Source organism: Procambarus clarkii, chromosome 53, assembly GCF_040958095.1.
Source record: "Procambarus clarkii isolate CNS0578487 chromosome 53, FALCON_Pclarkii_2.0, whole genome shotgun sequence".
Lineage (NCBI taxonomy): Eukaryota > Metazoa > Arthropoda > Malacostraca > Decapoda > Cambaridae > Procambarus > Procambarus clarkii.
This window is the reverse complement of record NC_091202.1, coordinates 19,469,141-19,490,578: the sequence shown is the minus strand read 5'-3', so window position 1 is coordinate 19,490,578 and position 21,438 is coordinate 19,469,141. Positions and strand designations below refer to the sequence as shown.

The 21,438-nt window shown below is 45.2% G+C and overlaps 2 protein-coding genes across 2 annotated transcripts; one reads left to right on the top strand and one right to left on the bottom strand.

Moving 5' to 3' along the window:
* Positions 1-6,502: 6,502 nt before the first annotated feature.
* On the bottom strand, positions 6,503-7,804 carry LOC138352414 (uncharacterized). Its single transcript, XM_069304900.1, has one exon. The coding sequence runs from the start codon at positions 7,802-7,804 to the stop codon at positions 6,503-6,505; it is 1,302 nt and encodes a 433-aa protein (XP_069161001.1).
* Positions 7,805-13,220: 5,416 nt separating this feature from the next.
* LOC138352413 (mucin-2-like) lies at positions 13,221-20,063 on the top strand. The gene is made up of 4 exons (XM_069304899.1): positions 13,221-13,242; positions 13,356-14,858; positions 19,678-19,782; positions 20,047-20,063. The coding sequence occupies exons 1-4, from the start codon at positions 13,221-13,223 to the stop codon at positions 20,061-20,063; spliced, it is 1,647 nt and encodes a 548-aa protein (XP_069161000.1).
* Positions 20,064-21,438: the final 1,375 nt, after the last annotated feature.

Genomic DNA, 21,438 nt, shown 5'->3' with positions numbered 1-21,438 from the left:
TTATCCCGGCCCAAAAGATAAAAAATGAGATGCAGATGGGAAACCCATGGTTTAATCAGAGATGTAAGCTAGCTAAGCCACAAAGTAAAATAGCACGGAGAAACTATAGAAATAACAGGACACTTGAGAGCAGAGAAGGTTACCAGAGTGCCAGGAATGAATACGTCAGGGTGAGAAGAGAGGCAGAAGGGCAATATGAAAACGACATAGCAAGCAAGGCTAAGACCCAACCCAAATTGCTGCACAGCCACATCAGGAGAAAGACAACAGTGAAGGAACAGGTAATGAAACTGAGGATAGTGGCAGACAGATTCACTACAAACGACAAAGAAGTGTGCCAGGAACTCAATTAGAAACTCCAGGAAGCCTTCACATTAGAGTAAGGAGAAGTTCCAGAGATAAGAGAAGGAATAATTAACCAGGCACCACTAGAGGAATTTGAAATTACCAGTAGAGATGTAAGGAAGCTTTTGCTAGAGTTGGATGTGACAAAAGCTATAGGCCCGGATGGAATATCGCCATGAATACTAAAGGAAGGAGCAGAAGCATTGTGCCTGCCACTCTCCATGGTGTATAACAAATCATTGGCAACAGGTGAACTGCCAAAAAATTGGAAGGCAGCAAACGTAGTCCCGATATACATGAAGGGGGATAGACAGGAGGCACTCAACTACAGGCCAGTGTCCCTAACTTGCATACCATGCAAGTTATTGGAGAAAATTGTGCGAAAAAAGCTAGTGGAACATCTGGAGTGAAGGAACTTTGTGACACAACACCAACATGGTTTCAGGGATGGCAAGTCCTGCCTCACAATTTTAATGGAATTCTACGATCAGGCAACAAGAATCAGACAAGAAAGGAAGGGGTGGGCAGACTGCATATTTTTTGGATTGTCTGAAAGCCTTTGACACAGTACCACACCAAAGACTAGTGAGAAAACTGGAGATGCAGGCAGGAGTAAAAAGGAAGGTACTCCATTGGACAAGGGTAAATAATTGATTGATTACTCACACCTAAGTAACAGAAGACAGCGAGTCACTGTGAGGGGTGAGGTCTCAGACTGGCGAGACGTCACCAGTAGAGTCCCGCAGGGTTCAGTCCTTGGACCCATATTGTTTCTTATATCTGTAAATGATCTTCCAGATGGTATAGAATCATTTCTCTCATTGTTTGTTGATGATGCAAAAATTATGAGGAGGATTAAGACGGAGGAAGACGTAAGAGACTACAAGATGACCTAGACAGACTGCATGAATGGTCCAACAAATGGCTACTAAAGTTCAACCCGAGTAAATGTAAGGTAATGAAAGTAGGCAGTGAAAACAGGAGGCCTGACACTGGATACAGAATGGGAGATGAAGTCCTTCATGAAACGGACAAAGAGAAAGGTCTAGGATTAATAAAACTACAAACCTGTCTCCTGAAGCACACATCAAGAGAACAACATCTGCGGCATATGCGAGGCTGGCTAACATCAGAACAGCCTTCAGGAACCTGTGTAAGGAATCATTCAGAATCTTGTACACCACATATGTACGACCAATTCTGGAGTATGCGGCCCCAGCATGAAGCCCGTACCTTGTCAAGCACAAGACGAAGCTTGAAAAAGTTCAAAGGTATGCTACTAGACTAGTCCCAGAACTAAGAGGCATGAGTTATGAGGACAGTCTGCGTGAAATGCACCTCACGACACTGGAAGACAGAAGAGTAAGGGGGAACATGATCACTACCTACAAAATTCTCAGAGGAATTGACAGGGTAGATAAAGATAAACTATTCAACACTGGTGGGACGCGAACAAGGGGACACATGTGGAAAATGAGTACCCAATGAGCCACAGGGACGTTAGAGAGAACTTTTTCAGTGTCAGAGTAGTTAACAGGTGGAATGCATTAGGCAGTGATGTGGTGGAGGCTGACTCCATACACAGTTTCAAGTGTAGATATGATAGAGCCCAGTAGGCTCAGGAACCTGTACACCAGTTGATTGACAGTTGAGAGGCGGGACCAAAGAGCCAGAGCTCAACCCCCGCAAGCACAATTAGGTGAGTACATACACACACACACACACACACACACACACACACACACACACACACACACGCACTCCCCCCCCCCCACACACACACGCACCCCCCCACACACACACGCACACACACACACACGCACTCCCCCCCCCCCCACACACACGCACCCCCCCCCACACACACACGCACCCCCCACACACACACGCACGCACGCACGCACACGCGCGCGCACACACACACACACACACACACACACACACACACACACACACACACACACACACACACACACGCACACGCACTCACCCCCCCACACACACACACGCACCCCCCCCCCCACACACACACACGCACCCCCCCACACACACACGCACGTACGCACACGCACACACACACACACACACACACACACACACCCACTCACCCCCCCACACACACACACGCACCCCCCCCCCCCACACACACACACGCACCCCCCCACACACACACGCACGCACACGCACGCACGCACACGCACGCACACACACACACACACACACACACACCCTCGTTATCCAGGAGACATTTCACGCTCCACCAGCCTCATCACTCACTGCTCACCTCTCCGGGGTAGGTGGCTCTCTGACTCACTCCCACTGGCACCACACTGGCACCACACTGACACACTCACACTGGCACCACACTGACACACTCACACTGACACACACACACTGACACACACACACTGACACACACACACTGACACACACACACTGACACACACACAATGACACACACACACTGACACACACACTGGCACACTCACACTGGCACCACACTGGCACACTCACACTGGCACGACACTGACACACTCACACTGGCACCACACTGACACACTCACACTGGCACCACACTGACACACTCACACTGGCACCACACTGACACACTCACACTGACACCACACTGACACACTCACACTTGCACCACACCGACACACTCACACTGACACCACACTGACACACTCATACTCACACCCTCACACTGACACCACACCGACACACTCACACTGACACCACACCGACACACTCACACTAACACCACACTGACACACTCACACTGACACCACACTGACACACTCACACTTGCACCACACCGACACACTTACACTTGCACCACACCGACACACTCACACTGACATCACACTGACACACTCACACTTGCACCACACCGACACACTCACACTGACACCACACTGACACACTCACACTGACACCACACTGACACACTCACACTGACACACTCACACCACACTGACACACTCACACTGGCACCACACTGACACACTCACACTGGCACCACACTGACACACTCACACTTGCACCACACTGACACACTCACACTGACACCACACCGACACACTGACACCACACCGACACACTCACACCACACCGACACACTCACACTGACACCACACTGACACACTGGCACCACACTGACACACTCACACTTGCACCACACTGACACACTCACACTGACACCACACCGACACACTCACACTTGCACCACACCGACACACTCACACTTGCACCACACCGACACACTCACACTGACACACTCACACTGACACACTCACACTGACACACTCACACTGACACACTCACACCGACACACTCACACCGACACACTCACACCGACACACTCACACCGACACACTCACACCGACACACTCACACCGACACACTCACACCGACACACTCACACCGACACACTCACACCGACACACTCACACCGACACACTCACACCGACACACTCACACCGACACACTCACACCGACACACTCACACCGACACACTCACACCGACACACTCACACCGACACACTCACACCGACACACTCACACCGACACACTCACACCGACACACTCACACTGACACACTCACACCGACACACTCACACCGACACACTCACACCGACACACTCACACCGACACACTCACACCGACACACTCACACTGACACACTCACACCGACACACTCACACCGACACACTCACACCGACACACTCACACCGACACACTCACACCGACACACTCACACTGACACACTCACACTGACACACTCACACTGACACACTCACACTGACACACTCACACTGACACACGTCTTCTGTTACGCTCGGTAATTTAATCATTCACTTTTATGTATGTTGGTGTCATCTAATGCTCTCGCAGCTCTGGGAGTCCTTCCCCCATCATTGTGTTATACAGTAGCCGGGCAGAACACCAGTGGTGTTATACAGTAGCCGGGCAGAACACCAGTGGTGTTATACAGTAGCCGGGCAGAACACCAGTGGTGTTATACAGTAGCAGGTCAGAACACCAGTGGTGTTATACAGTAGCAGGTCAGAACACCAGTGGTGTTATACAGTAGCAGACCATAACACCAGTGGTGTTATACAGTAGCAGACCATAACACCAGTGGTGTTATACAGTAGCAGACCACAACACCAGTGGTGTTATACAGTAGCAGGTCAGAACACCAGTGGTGTTATACAGTAGCAGACCATAACACCAGTGGTGTTATACAGTAGCAGACCACAACACCAGTGGTGTTATACAGTAGCAGGTCAGAACACCAGTGGTGTTATACAGTAGCAGACCACAACACCAGTGGTGTTATACAGTAGCAGACCACAACACCAGTGGTGTTATACAGTAGCAGGTCAGAACACCAGTGGTGTTATACAGTAGCAGACCACAACACCAGTGGTGTTATACAGTAGCAGACCACAACACCAGTGGTGTTATACAGTAGCAGACCACAACACCAGTGGTGTTATACACTGCCTGGTCAAGTCACGTGGCCATACTCACGCTAGAGTACCATCACCTGACAATCAGATCCACCCAAGTGAACACTCAGAACACCCCTTAACAACACTTCAGAGCAACTCTCTCCAATCAGAATTTTTTTTATCCTTTCCAACCCTGCTTACTGGTGAGAGATTTGACATGACTCAGGGATCCAGCATGTATATCACTTTGATATACATGAACCAGTGATCATACATGAGCACCATGAATCCATTCATCACGCAGCCACCAAGGGGACTCAGGGCACACACACCTGTCTGCCACAGGTGTTTGGGACACCTGTGTGCCTTACCTTAGCCAGTGGCTGCTTGACACACTGCCAGTAATTACTCATCCCCAAACGGGTGCTCGTGAACTACCAACACCAAGGAACGTGTTGATGATAGTTACCTTAAACAAGGCACCGTGTTTAAGGGCCTTGTTTAAGGCCCAATTGATAGTTACCGTAAGCAAGGTAACGAATCAATAAAGAATCATTTGATAGTTACCTTAAACAAGGTACCCATGTTGATGATAGTTACCTTAAACAAGGCCCTTGTTGATGATAGTTACCTTAAACAAGGCACCGTGTTTAAGGGCCTTGTTTAAGGCCCAATTGATAGTTACCGTAAGTAAGGTAACGAATCAATAAAGAATCAATTGATAGTTACCATAAACAAGGGACCCTTGTTGATGATAGTTACCTTAAACAAGGCCCTTGTTGATGATAGTTACCTTAAACAAGGCCCAATGTTAATGATAGCTACCTTAAGCAAGGCACTTGGTGAAAGAAGTAAGTTTTCGAAAGAAATAAAAAGAACTCTTAACTGCCATTTAGTGAAAACAATGAACTCAAAATAGCAACAGGCATTAGCAAATGAAGACAAACAAGAAACAAAGTGAAGTAAATCAAACAAGCTGCAAACAAACAAACGAACACAAACAAGATATCAGGTGACGTATAGGGAGGGAGGGAACTATCAGGGGTAAAGCGCCAAGCCATCACGACTATATAGCACTGGGAAGGGATTAGGATTAGGAGTGGGACGAGGGGATAGGAATGGTGGCCAAATGGACGGTCGGGGATTGAACGCCGACCTGCATGAAGCGAGACCATCGCTCTACCGTCCACCCCCAAGTGGTTAAGTGTGACGGATAGATCAAACAAGGAACCAGGTGATGGATATGAGTAAGCTGGAAGAAGCCAATGGCTGTAGAAATCATCTTTAAACTACATCTTGAAGACAATTTAAAGCTGCATAGTTAGGAAACTCTCTGAGACGAACCACTGAGTGAAATAAGCTCAAACAAGCCACCTGGGGTTAAACTGAGTTAAGTCAAAACACTGGAAATAGTTCAAGAAAGTGAGCTTAAAATAAGAATAAAGAAACAAGCTTCATTTTCACAGCAAGAAAGTGAACTTAAATACCACAGTACAGGAGTGAACTTTAAGGAGTTGACAATTATATTTAAATAACGTTTTTAAGGAAATAAATTGGCAAAATTATGTTCTTTTGAAACTGGGGTTCGAGAAGGCTTAGTGTTCTGTGAAGAGGAGCATTGGAGCATGTACACTCTAGACTCTATTGTAACTTGAGTAACGTTGGAGCATATACACTTTAGAGAGCAAATAGGAAGTACTTTTTCAGTTGGAGACCACAACTGAACCACTTGGAGTAGAGACCACAACTGAACCTCTTGGAGTAGAGACCACAACTGAACCTCTTGGAGTAGTGACCACAACTGAACCTCTTGGAGTAGTGACCACAACTGAACCACTTGGAGTAGTGACCACAACTGAACCACTTGGAGTAGTGACCACAACTGAACCACTTGGAGTAGTGACCACAACTGAACCACTTGGAGTAGTGACCACAACTGAACCACTTGGAGTAGTGACCACAACTGAACCACTTGGAGTAGTGACCACAACTGAACCACTTGGAGTAGTGACCACAACTGAACCACTTGGAGTAGTGACCACAACTGAACCACTTGGAGTAGTGACCACAACTGAACCACTTGGAGTAGAGACCACAACTGAACCACTTGGAGTAGTGACCACAACTGAACCACTTGGAGTAGTGACCACAACTGAACCACTTGGAGTAGAGACCACAACTGAACCACTTGGAGTAGAGACCACAACTGAACCACTTGGAGTAGTGACCACAACTGAACCTCTTGGAGTAGTGACCACAACTGAACCACTTGGAGTAGAGACCACAACTGAACCACTTGGAGTAGTGACCACAACTGAACCACTTGGAGTAGAGACCACAACTGAACCACTTGGAGTAGAGACCACAACTGAACCACTTGGAGTAGTGACCACAACTGAACCACTTGGAGTAGAGACCACAACTGAACCACTTGGAGTAGTGACCACAACTGAACCACTTGGAGTAGAGACCACAACTGAACCACTTGGAGTAGAGACCACAACTGAACCACTTGGAGTAGAGACCACAACTGAACCACTTGGAGTAGTGACCACAACTGAACCACTTGGAGTAGTGACCACAACTGAACCACTTGGAGTAGAGACCACAACTGAACCACTTGGGACCACAACTGAACCACTTGGGACCACAACTGAACCACTTGGAGTAGAGACCACAACTGAACCACTTGGAGTAGTGACCACAACTGAACCACTTGGAGTAGTGACCACAACTGAACCACTTGGAGTAGAGACCACAACTGAACCACTTGGAGTAGTGACCACAACTGAACCACTTGGGACCACAACTGAACCACTTGGAGTAGAGACCACAACTGAACCACTTGGAGTAGAGACCACAACTGAACCACTTGGAGTAGTGACCACAACTGAACCACTTGGAGTAGTGACCACTACCGAACCACTTGGAGTAGAGACCACAACTGAACCACTTGGAGTAGAGACCAAACAAACAATTAGGTAAGACAAGTTGCTATGAACCATCAATTAGGTAGCCCATCCAGCCAGCGACTCAACCAGTCAGTGAGTCAACCAGTCAGTGAGGCAACCAGTCAGTGAGGCAACCAGTCAGTGAGGCAACCAGTCAGTGAGGCAACCAGTCAGTGAGGCAACCAGTCAGTGAGTCAACCAGTCAGTGAGTCAACCAGTCAGTGAGGCAACCAGTCAGTGAGGCAACCAGTCAGTGAGGCAACCAGTCAGTGAAGCAACCAGTCAGTGAAGCAACCAGTCAGTGAAGCAACCAGTCAGTGAAGCAACCAGTCAGTGAAGCAACCAGTCAGTGAGTCAACCAGTCAGTGAGTCAACCAGTCAGTGAGGCAACCAGTCAGTGAGGCAACCAGTCAGTGAGGCAACCAGTCAGTGAAGCAACCAGTCAGTGAAGCAACCAGTCAGTGAGTCAACCAGTCAGCGAATCAACCAGTCAGCGAGTCAACCAGTCAGCGAGTCAACCAGTCAGCGAGTCAACCAGTCAGCGAGTCAACCAGTCAGCGAGTCAACCAGTCAGCGAGTCAACCAGTCAGCGAATCAACCAGTCAGCGAATCAACCAGTCAGCGAATCAACCAATCAGCGAATCAACCAATCAGTGAGTCAACCAGTCAGTCAGTCAACCAGCCAGTCAGTCAACCAGCCAGTCAGTCAACCAGCCAGTCAGTCAACCAGCCAGTCAGTCAACCAGCCAGTCAGTCAACCAGCCAGTCAGTCAACCAGCCAGTCAGTCAACCAGCCAGTCAGTCAACCAGTCAGTGAATCAACCAGTCAACGAGTCAACCAGTCAGTGTATCAACCAGTCAACCAGTCAATAAGTCAACCAATGAGTCAACCAGTCTTCAAACTAACCAGCAACGCTTATTGTGTTAAATCCAGCAGATTGCGGTGGGATTATCAATATTTTACAATGGGAAAAAATACAAAAAAAGTTTATTGTTTAGATTATCGACATTAATAAAGAAATAACTCGAAAATGAGTGAGCGAAGCTTCTCCAATTCCGTGTCTCGCTTTCCTGAATGTTGAGGATCTCTTAATGGAGTGGTTCGTAATTAAGGGTTCAAGAACCAGGTGTAACGTGTCTCTGCGTGTCGTCTTTTCTCTGTCTGTCTGTCTCTCTCTCTCTACTTCTGTCTGTATCTCCTCCTTTCATTGCTTATGTGGCTTTCATTTTCACCTTCCTTTCTCCCTTCGTTCCTAATGCTCTGGCGATTATTCCTGCTTCCTTCTATCCCTCTTGTTCTTCTGCTCGGTTTCTATCTTTTGGGTTTCTCAATTCTTGGGTTTACTTTTTCTTAATTCTACCTTTTGGGTTTCTCAATATATATATATATATATATATATATATATATATATATATATATATATATATATATATATATATATATATATATTATATATACTAATTTTTGTTTTCTCCGTATCGTAAAAATATTGGATAAGTATTTTTTCTCCACCTCCACCTCTCTCTCTGCACCCCCCCCCTCCCACCTTCAGGTGTACACAACAAGGAGATCAACAATGATAACTGGCAATTCAGTTGGATAATGGCTCCAGGAAGGGGCCCGACACACTGGGAAATGACCCAGAAAACAAATGAATGTAGATGTCAGGAATTAGATGATTTTTGTGTAAATGTGTTAATTAACACATTCAAGTGTTAAATGGCAAATGTGTGAATGCTTGCAAGTTCGTAGTCAAGCGAACTGCTTTCGTGAATGTGTAAATTTGTTTCAAATAACTTTACATGGAGTGCCAGCGTCTGTAATTTTCAAATTACGAAGCATAATTCTTGCTCGGATTAAAGGCTTTTGTTTTGAGAATTTCAGTTAAAGACGTTTGTGGGAAAGAGAGATTTTCTAGGATCATGAAATCTGACTGTGGCTTCTCTTTCAGAAGTTCAGAGCTCTGGAAAATTACTTCAGAGTCGTATAAATTATGTAGGATCAACTTAATCTTGCTTGGACTCTTTCTTTCTTACTTTCAACTCTCTTCACTTCTTTCCCTTCTTTATCTTGATCCACTCTCCTACCTCCTCTTCTCCTCTTACTTCGCACTTTCTCTTATCTACCTCTGTTATCCTTTATCTTCGTCTGATAACATGACAATATGAGATCCAGAAGAAACTGTGAATGTAGTAGACTATTTGTAGATGAAATACAGTGAAATACAGTCATGCTGTATATAAAGAGAAGTCTAATAATAGGTAAAACGTAGACACACTTTAGATGTAGATTAAACTTATTGTTCATTAGTAGACTAAACGCAAATAAGTGTAGATAAAGAATTGTAGATAAATATTAGATTATTGTAGATTAACAATACACAAGATGTATATAAAATGTATATTAATTGTATAATGAATTTAAACTGATTATAGATGCAATGCAGACGTCTTGATAATCAGTAGAATAAATGTAGATTAGCAGTAGACTAAGTGTAGATGAAATGTCTACAAATTTTACATGTAGTTTAGACTGGTTTTATATTAATTTTATATTAATTGTAAATTAATAGTTGCCAACTTGTAGAAGGATTTGAGTATATTTGATAACGAGCAATAAACTAATTGCAGATGTTGCTTAGGCTAATTGTAAATGAAAATACAATAACTGTAAATGAAAATACAATAACTGTAAATGAAAATACAATAACTGTAAATGAAAGCATCGTCTCAGGTGTTAAATAAATGTTGACTAAAAAAATAGATGGTGGAAAAAATTAAATTTTGTACATTTATGGGTTATTTTTTACCCATATCGAGACTTGTTATTTGCTCACCACTGTGTTAATTGGGCGCCAAGTTAGTCCTGCTCTGGGGGATTATAGGTAATTAAACTCCAATTAATTCATTTTAAATGTAATCAATACATCTAAACATAATTTTATATGAATTTATTATAACTTTCTCTCCATTATGAACAGTAACAGCACCATTATGAACCGTAACAGCACCATTATGAACAGTAACAGCACCATTATGAACAGTAACAGCACCATTATGAATAGTAACAGCACCATTATGAACAGTAACACCACCATTATGAACAGTAACAGCACCATTATGAACCGTAACAGCACCATTATGAACAGAAACAGCACCATTATGAACAGTAACACCACCATTATGAACAGTAACACCACCATTATGAACCGTAACAGCACCATTATGAACAGTAACACCACCATTATGAACAGTAACAGCACCATTATGAACAGTAACACCACCATTATGAACAGTAACACCACCATTATGAACAGTAACACCACCATTATGAACAGTAACACCACCATTATGAACAGTAACAGCACCATTATGAACAGTAACACCACCATTATGAACAGTAACAGCACCATTATGAACAGTAACACCACCATTAGGAACAGTAACACCACCATTATGAACAGTAACACCACCATTATGAACAGTAACACCACCATTATGAACAGTAACACCACCATTATGAACAGTAACACCACCATTATCAACAGTAACACCACCGAACGACATCGTTAAATCCTGAAAGAATTAAAGAGAAGATTTCAGTTTTAATTAAAATTCCATCATCTGTGAAGAGCCGGGTGAACGGTGTTCAAGGACCTACCTACTGTGAAGGAGAGAGAGAGAGTACAGTGAGAACTATTCACGTAATACAGAAAAATAAAGATTCGCAGCTTTTTACTGTAATAATACATTATTTTAGAATACAGCGAGTTGTAATTAAGGAAGTTATCTTAATTGATAGATGAATTCTAAATTCCTTTTGTGTTGAATTTAGTAATTGTCATATCAGTGATCGCTCGAGTTATTATTCACAGACACAGAGATAGGAGTACCATTAGTTCCTATCTTTCCTTATCTCAACTGTTCACAGACCAGACTGTCACAATATTGGGAGAGACGTTTGGGCAGGTTCTTCATCTATATAATTGTTCTGAAGGTTATACATGGGCTCGTAACTGCTATTTCTTACTTCTTTTTCTCTCTCTCTCTCTCTGTCTCTCTCTCTCTCTCTCTCTCTCTCTCTCTCTCTGTCTCTTTGTGTCTCTCTCTGTGTCTCTCTCTCTCTCTCTCTCTCTCTCTCTCTCTCTCTCTCTCTCTCTCTCTCTCTCTCTCTCACTCTGTGTGTATGTCTCTCTCTCTCTCTCTCTCTCTCACTCTGTGTGTCTTTCTCTCTCTCTCTCTCTCCAAGAAGATTTCCATTCCAATATCTCTTCGTTGCAGACACACGCAGTTCTGTTTCCATTCCAAGTGGGTTTCCATTCCAAGTGGGTTTCCATTCCAAGTGGGTTTCCATTCCAAGTGGGTTTCCATTCCAAGTGGGTTTCCATTCCAAGTGGGTTTCCATTCCAGAAACAATGTTATCCAAATAATTTCCATTCCCAAATAACCTCTTCCCTCCCAGGGGCGTTACGCTTTTCACCACTACTCATTTCCGGAACCCTCTATTCCATATACCGCTCAATACAAATACTGTCCGTTCCAGATATTGCACATCCCTCAGGGAACCTCCCATTCCAGGAGCTGCCTATTCCACACACACACTCAAAAAAAATTGCTGAAGGTTCAGAATTTTCCGCCATGAGTGGTACAGGATACAGGCAACAATACATCAACAATACATGCATTCGGGATTTATTCTAACAGAATATTGTATTTTTTTTATAGATTTTATGAGAATTGAATTTTTTATTATACTTTTTGATGAGAATTTAATTTTTTTATGATACTTTTTTGTGAGAATTGAATTTTTATTTTTTTATTTTTTGAGAATTGTATTTTTTTTTTTTTTAATTTTTTATGAGAATTGTATTTTGTTATTTTGTTATTTTTTATGTTGCTTTTTTATGAGAATTGAATATTTTTTATGAGAATTATATTTTTTGTTCTTTTTATGAAAATATAATTTTGTTATAATACTTTTTAAATGAAAATATAATTTTGTTACGACACTTTTTAATTAAAATTGTATTTTTTATTATACTTTTTATGAGTTCTCCCCCTCACAGAACACACAATTATTATGTAACTAAACGACCTGTTTTCTGACAAATTCTGTATTATATATGAATATTTAAAATACTTCTAAAAGTAATCTAACAAATACAAACAAATTATTTGTCACATTCCAGAAGGTAATTCTTGGTGAAGGTAATTATTGTTGTAGGTAATTACTGTTGATGGTGGTTAATATTAAATGTCGTCATTGTCGAAGGAGGTTATTGATGAAGATAGTTATTGCTTAGTAGTGGTTATTGTTGATGGTAGATATTCTTGAAGATAATATTGCAGGTAGTTATTGTGGAAAGTAGTTAGTGTTGAAGGTAGCTATTATTGAAAGTGGATATTGATGAAGGAAATAATTGTTCATGATAGATTGTGTCGACGTAGTTAGAGATGAGGGTAGTTAGAGATGAGGGTAGTTAGAGATGCAGGTCAGGGTGATGGGCCGGACAGGGTGACGGGGCCGGACAGGGTGACGGGGCCGGACAGGGTGACGGGGCCGGCTATATAACTGACGGGCAGGAAATTAACTCCATTTTTACAGCCTTGTCCACCGGAAGCTGCTTGACCATCCGGCCGGCCACCAGCACCAACTGTGAGACCATCCGGCCAGCCACCAGCACCAACTGGGAGACCATCCGGCCAGCCACCAACACCAACTGGGAGACCATCCGGCCAGCCACCAGCACCAACTGGGAGACCATCCGGCCAGCCACCAGCACCAACTGGGAGACCATCCGGCCGGCCACCAGCACCAACTGGGAGACCATCCGGCCGGCCACCAGCACCAGCTGGGAGACCATCCGGCCGGACACCAGCACCAACTGTGAGACCATCCGGCCGGACACCAGCACCAACTGTGAGACCATTCGGCCAGACACCAGCACCAACTGTGAGACCATCCGGCCGGACACCAGCACCAACTGTGAGACCATCCGGCCGGACACCAGCACCAACTGTGAGACCATCCGGCCGGACACCAGCACCAACTGTGAGACCATCCGGCCGGACACCAGCACCAACTGTGAGACCATCCGGCCGGACACCAGCACCAACTGTAAGACCATCCGGCCGGACACCAGCACCAACTGGGAGACCATCCGGCCAGCCACCAGCACCAACTGGGAGACCATCCGGCCAGCCACCAGCACCAACTGTGAGACCATCCGGCCGGCCACCAGCACCAACTGGGAGACCATCCGGCCGGCCACCAGCACCAACTGGGAGACCATCCGGCCAGCCACCAGCACCAACTGTGAGACCATCCGGCCGGCCACCAGCACCAACTGTGAGACCATCCGGCCGGCCACCAGCACCAACTGTGAGACCATCCGGCCGGCCACCAGCACCAACTGTGAGACCATCCGGCCAGCCACCAGCACCAACTGTGAGACCATCCGGCCGGCCACCAGCACCAACTGGGAGACCATCCGGCCGGCCACCAGCACCAACTGTGAGACCATCCGGCCAGCCACCAGCACCAACTGGGAGACCATCCGGCCGGCCACCAGCACCAACTGTGAGACCATCCGGCCAGCCACCAGCACCAACTGTGAGACCATCCGGCCGGCCACCAGCACCAACTGGGAGACCATCCGGCCGGCCACCAGCACCAACTGTGAGACCATCCGGCCAGCCACCAGCACCAACTGGGAGACCATCCGGCCGGCCACCAGCACCAACTGTGAGACCATCCGGCCAGCCACCAGCACCAACTGTGAGACCATCCGGCCGGCCACCAGCACCAACTGGGAGACCATCCGGCCGGCCACCAGCACCAACTGTGAGACCATCCGGCCAGCCACCAGCACCAATTGGGAGACCATCCGGCCAGCCACCAGCACCAACTGTGAGACCATCCGGCCAGCCACCAGCACCAACTGGGAGACCATCCGGCCAGCCACTAGCACCAACTGGGAGACCATCCGGCCAGCCACCAGCACCAACTGGGAGACCATCCGGCCAGCCACCAGCACCAACTGTGAGACCATCCGGCCGGCCACCAGCACCAACTGTGAGACCATCCGGCCAGCCACCAGCACCAACTGTGAGACCATCCGGCCAGCCACCAGCACCAACTGGGAGACCATCCGGCCAGCCACCATCACCCCCTCCAACACCCTACCATCACCCCCCTCCAACACCCTACCATCCCCCCCTCCAACACCCTACCATCCCCCCCCCTCCAACACCATACCATCACCCCCCCTCCAACTCCATACCATCACCCCCCCTCCAACACCCTACCATCACCCCCCTCCAACACCCTACCATCACCCCCCTCCAACACCCTACCATCACCCCCCTCCAACACCCTACCATCACCCCCTCCAACACCCTACCATCACCCCCCTCCAACACCCTACCATCACCCCCTCCAACACCCTACCATCACCCCCCTCCAACACCCTACCATCACCCCCTCCAACACCCTACCATCACCCCCCTCCAACACCCTACCATCACCCCCCTCCAACACCCTACCATCACCCCCTCCAACACCCTACCATCACCCCCCTCCAACACCCTGCCATCACCCCCTCCAACACCCTACCATCACCCCCTCCAACACCCTACCATCACCCCCTCCAACACCCTACCATCACCCCCTCCAACACCCTACCATCACCCCTCCAACACCCTACCATCCCCTCCTCCAACACCCTACCATCACCCCCTCCAACACCCTACCATCACCCCCCTCCAACACCCTACCATCACCCCCTCCAACACCCTACCATCACCCCCTCCAACACCCTACCATCACCCCCCTCCAACACCCTACCATCACCCCCCTCCAACACCCTACCATCACCCCCCTCCAACACCCTACCCTCACCTCTCACTAACAAAGCAGTCATGGAACAAAACAGACTCACTCAGCCTGCCTCGTTACCCGAGAAATGTAGTTAGCTGTTGGAGATTTGTTAATGTTGCTGCGTTGGGCTCCCCGCACAGCTGAGGCGGCTGCTGGAGCTGCAACATGAAGCACATCATGTGGGGACTGTGTAGTGATGGTGCGTCGCTATGAGGGTGAGGGAGGTCGCTTACTGGTATGTTGACTGGGAACAACCATAGAACTGAGCCTTGAGGCGCTCCGCTGCCCAAGTGAAGATCTCAGCTTAATTCTTAATGATGTTAGGGCCAATTTTGGATGGGAATATCTCTGCCAGCTTAGATACTTGTACATCATTCACTGGCGGCTGAGTGGACAGCGCTCGGGATTCATAATCCTAGGGTCCGGGGATTGATCCCCGGCGATGGCGGGAACAAATGGGCAGAGTTCCTTTCACCCTGACGCCCCTGTACACCTAGCAGTAGATAGGTACCTGGTAATTATATAGCTGCTAATGGCTGCGTCCTGGGAGTGTGTGTGTGTGTGTGGATACTAAAAAACAGAAAACAAACTGATTGACAGTTGAGAGACGGGCCAAAAGAGCAGAGCTCAACCCCCGCAAGCACAACTAGGTGAATACAACTTGGTGATAACACGAGACTACGAAGGCCTTAGGCATATATGGCTTCAAGGGCCTTGTGCACATGTGACTGTTTAGGGTGTTGTAGTTGGTGGTGTGATGCCGTGGACACCTTCACATGTGACACTACGGTGGGGGGGGGTGACACTACGGAGGGGGGGGGACACTAGGGGGGCGGGGGGTGACACTACGGCTCCTCAAACCCAAATTGTTTGCCAGTGGAAAGTTTGTTGTCAAATAAATAGCAGGCATCCACCAGTCTCAGGAGACTATGGAGTTGCGCTCTGGTTGTCGGTCTGGAGTGGCCTCACCAGGGCGCAAAGCCACGGTAGGTTGATACGGAGGGAGAAGCTGTTACTCATGCAGCAGGTCCCCCCCCCCATGCAGCAGCGATTGTTACGATAATCTGACCGTGGAAATAGCTACTATAATCAGCTTCTGGCGATAGTGCTATAATCGGATATTGGCGATAGTTACGATACTGGGATATGAACGATAGCCTCGGCTATCAGAGGCGATAGCTTAAGTGTGGAAAGATAGACGCTATATTTCAAATGCCAAATTCATAATGTAGATTTTACGAGTAGGCCTAAAATAGTTCTAACAAGAAATGTAGACCTACCTGATTCTTGATTGTTTACCACACAAGACAACCTTACCTGTGGGGGAGAGAGAATGCAATCAGAATAATAATATTATTAATTATGAAATGCAGCTAAAATAATTAATAGTATACCATCTAACAGTACTCCATCTCTATTTAATTAAAAATGTGAATGCTCGTTTGTTCAATATCGCTAATCTCCGAAAGTTTTTCACTGATTGCTTTGAAATTCTCACACAACGTTCCATTTCGCATCCGAGCGGGTTTTTATATACTTACTATATAGATGTCACATCTGTGACGGGAAAAGCATTTTTTTTTTAACTGTGTTTATCATGTGTTTTTCACGTGTGGGAAATCTTTGAAACCTCTTTACCGATTGCTTTGAAATTTTGACAACGTTGCATTCGAATAGGCGCGTGTTTTTATATACCTACTATATACATGCCTCACCTGTGACGGGAAAAAACATTTTTTTTTTTTTTTAAACAGGGCCGTCTGTTGTACGTAAGAGCAACACACGCTGTAATCTCCGAAAGTTCTTCACCAATTGCTTTGAAATTTTTACACAATGTTCTATTCGAGTACGTGCATTTTTTTATATACCTACTATATAGATGCCACACCTATGACAGTTAAATAGAAGTTTTTTTTGAAAAACAGCACCATCTGTTGCACCTAATAGCAACACACGCTATACTAAATATGTTACGATTTCATTTCAATGTTTACGATTGCATTGATAAATTGAATTTTCATAGATTTCGATTTATTTTCATTTTGATTTAATTATTTTGTGTGACATTGCATTGGAGTTGAGCTGTGTTGTTTACCATACCATTCATTTTGTATGTATAAGTATAGATGCCACACCCATGACAGGTAAAACCATTTTTTTTTTTAAGAAACAGTGCCATCTGATGCACGTAGGAGCAACACGCTATACTAAATATGTTATGATTCCATTTCATTGTTTCCGATTACAAAGACGAATTGAATTTTCATAGATTTTTATTAATTTTCATTTATATTTAATTATTTTGTCACATTGCATTGGAATTGAGCTGTGTTGTTTACCATACTGTTCATTTCGTGAGTATAGTTTATTTTTGTATTTTTTAATTGTTTTTCATTTCGTATTTTTAACTGTGTTTCTTATATTTCAGTGATGGGAAATATATATCTGTCGTATCTGTCGATAGTTTCTGTGTTGCTTGTTAAGATTTCTCTGGTGATGGTCTGCTTTTGTGAGTAGGTTATATGCCCCTTGATACTGCTTTGTTGTTTGTGCATTGTTAATCGCCTAGAAAGAGACGTTGTTGTCTTGCCTATATACTGAAATCTTTGGGGCTGACAGTCCTCAAGTGGGCATGTGAAGGCATAGACGACGTTGGTTTCTTTCAAGACGTTCTGTTTGGCGTCTGGAGAGTTCTTCATGAGTAGGTTGGCCGTTATCTTGTTTTTGTAGTAAATTGTTAATTGTATCTTCTGATCTGTGTCTGTAGGGATAACGTTCCTATTAATAATATTTTTCAGGACATTTTCCTCCGTTTTATGAGCCGTCGAAAAGAAGTTCTTGTAAAACAGTCTAATAGGAGGTACAAGTGTTATGCTAGTTGACCCTTCAGAGGTTGCATGAAACGCCATGCAACCTCTGCAAGTACAACTAGTCGTATACTTGATCATGATATGTTAAAAGTAATGCAACCTGGGGTTCAACTAAACCCTCTAGGGGTTCTGAGGCATGCAGCTGACACCAAATCAGGGTTTCACACACATTACCCTCTGGTGTAGTATAGGAGGTTTACCCTCTGGTGTAGTATAGGAGGTTTACCCTCTGGTGTAGTATAGGAGGTTTACCCTCTGGTGTAGTATAGGAGGTTTACCCTCTGGTGTAGTATAGGAGGTTTACCCTCTGGTGTAGTATAGGAGGTTTACCCTCTGGTGTAGTATAGGAGGTTTACCCTCTGGTGTAGTATAGGAGGTTTACCCTCTGGTGTAGTATAGGAGGTTTACCCTCTGGTGTAGTATAGGAGGTTTACCCTCTGGTGTAGTATAGGAGGTTTACCCTCTGGTGTAGTATAGGAGGTTTACCCTCTGGTGTAGTATAGGAGGTTTACCCTCTGGTGTAGTATAGGAGGTTTACCCTCTGGTGTAGTATAGGAGGTTTACCCCTCAACGCCTCCCGTGGGAGTAACCCAACCTCTCCCCAGGGAGAAAATCCACTCATGGTAATGGATTCTGAACGACTGTGTAACTAGTGCTATTATCTACTCTCTGTGGTTAGGTTAGGTTAAGGTTACTTTAGGTTACGGTTAGGTTAGGTTAGGTTAAGGTTACTTTAGGTTACGGTTAGGTTAGGTTAGGTTAGGTTACGGTTAGGTTAGGTTAGGTTAGGTTAAGGTTACTTTAGGTTACGGTTAGGTTAGGTTAGGTTAGGTTAGGTTAAGGTTACTTTAGGTTACGGTTAGGTTAGGTTAGGTTAGGTTAGGTTAAGGTTACTTTAGGTTACGGTTAGGTTAGGTTAGGTTACGATGATATGGTATAATATTGTCCAAAATGTGATATATGTAATTCAAAAATATTTAAGTGTGCTCTTGAATTTCGTTTACAGAAAACCAAATTTTTCTGACCATTTCTAAGAAAACGTTTTTCAGAATAATTTTTTTATACTTTAAACCAACGATTTGTAATACAATAACATTATAACTTGAGAATAATCTTTAAGGAAAGGATTAATTTGTCAGTTTACAAGTAGTCTATTACTGAGCCGTAATATACTTCAGATCATCACAAATATCTAGACAACTATCCAGGGGGTTTAACAAGGCGGATGGTTGCTCAGGGTAATGGATTTGCTCTGAGGACGGGTTCGAGTACCAAGTGTGCAGGTATAAATCCTCCTGCAGTGTGCAGGGTCGAATCCAGGTCTGTCTCCCGCCTCTCTCTCTCTCTGCCTTGCCTCACTTATTTCTAGCTATCTCTCTATCTCTCTATCTCCTCGTCATCACCCCACTTCCCACTCCTTGCTTTCCTACTCAAGAAGCATTGAAACAAATTAATGGGTTTCAGATAATTCATTTTTCTTTCTCTTCAATTTTCCTTTATTTCAATTAATTTTTTTTCACTTCATTTTCCATTATTTTTGTTTTCAGAAATAACTCCACGTTAATTCCATGCCATATTTCACACTTGACTCCACGAACGACCTCATGAACAGTCTCGGGGCATTTCTAATATTTCGTAAAACATATAATTTAGTCCTATCCTGACTAGCCTATGTTCGTTCCATACCTCAGACCATTCACCCCCCCCCAAGCAATTTGTAAGGGGGTAGGCCCAAGTGTCTGCTCTCCAGCTACGTACAGACAAACACTCTCTCTTACAGGTAGAGAGATATATTTACACAAGCCCTAAGCCTCTGGCTGGCCCACTAACCGCTAAGGCGATTTCGTAATCTTCCATGCATGCATAAATCTACACACGCACATGTGAATTCATCCAAATATACATACATACACCTTCACATACACATACATATATTCATGGCCTCCATGCACGTATAATCCCAGCTGTGAGCGTGCTAGGACGCCTCTCTCCAGCACTGACTTTTGCACCACAACAGCCACCAACAATTCGATAAAGCAATTTATTCATAGTCAAGTGAAGTAAGCAAAAATATTCTGGACTAAAAATAGGGAGCTGTTTTGTTGGTGTGGTAGAAGAGGAGGCTTTTGTGTGGTTATGTGGTGTAGTTCTCTCTTGATAATGGCTGATGTCTTGTTGTGCTGATATTCTCTTGTTCCTGGCTGTGGGTATACACCATACACTGTTCAACTAGTCTAGTGCTGTTGGCTGTGGGTACACAGCATACACTGTTCAACTAGTCTATTGCCGTTGGCTGTGGGTATACACCATACACTGTTCTAGTGCTGTTGGCTGTGGTTATACACCATACACTGTTCAACTGTTCTATTGCTGTTGGCTGTGGGTATACACCATACACTGTTCTAGTGCTGTTGGCTGTGGGTATACACCATACACTGTTCTATTGCTGTTGGCTGTGGTTATACACCATACACTGTTCAACTGTTCTATTGCTGTTGGCTGTGGGTATACACCATACACTGTTCTATTGCTGTTGGCTGTGGGTATACACCATACACTGTTCTATTGCTGTTGGCTATGGGTATACACCATACACTGTTCTATTGCTGTTGGCTGTGGGTATACACCATACACTGTTCTATTGCTGTTGGCTTTGGTTATACACCATACACTGTTCTAGTGCTGTTGGCTTTGGTTATACACCATACACTGTTCTAGTGCTGTTGGCTGTGGGTATACACCATACACTGTTCAACTGTTCTAGTGCTGTTTGCTTTGGTTATACACCATACACTGTTCAACTGTTGGCAAAGGCTAAAGTCTATATATTGTGGTGATGTTGGCAGTCTTTGAAGAATACATTCTCCTGTTGTTGTTGTTGTCAGTAGTTTAACATTCTCCTGTTGTTGTTGTTGGCAGTAGTTTAACATTCTCCTGTT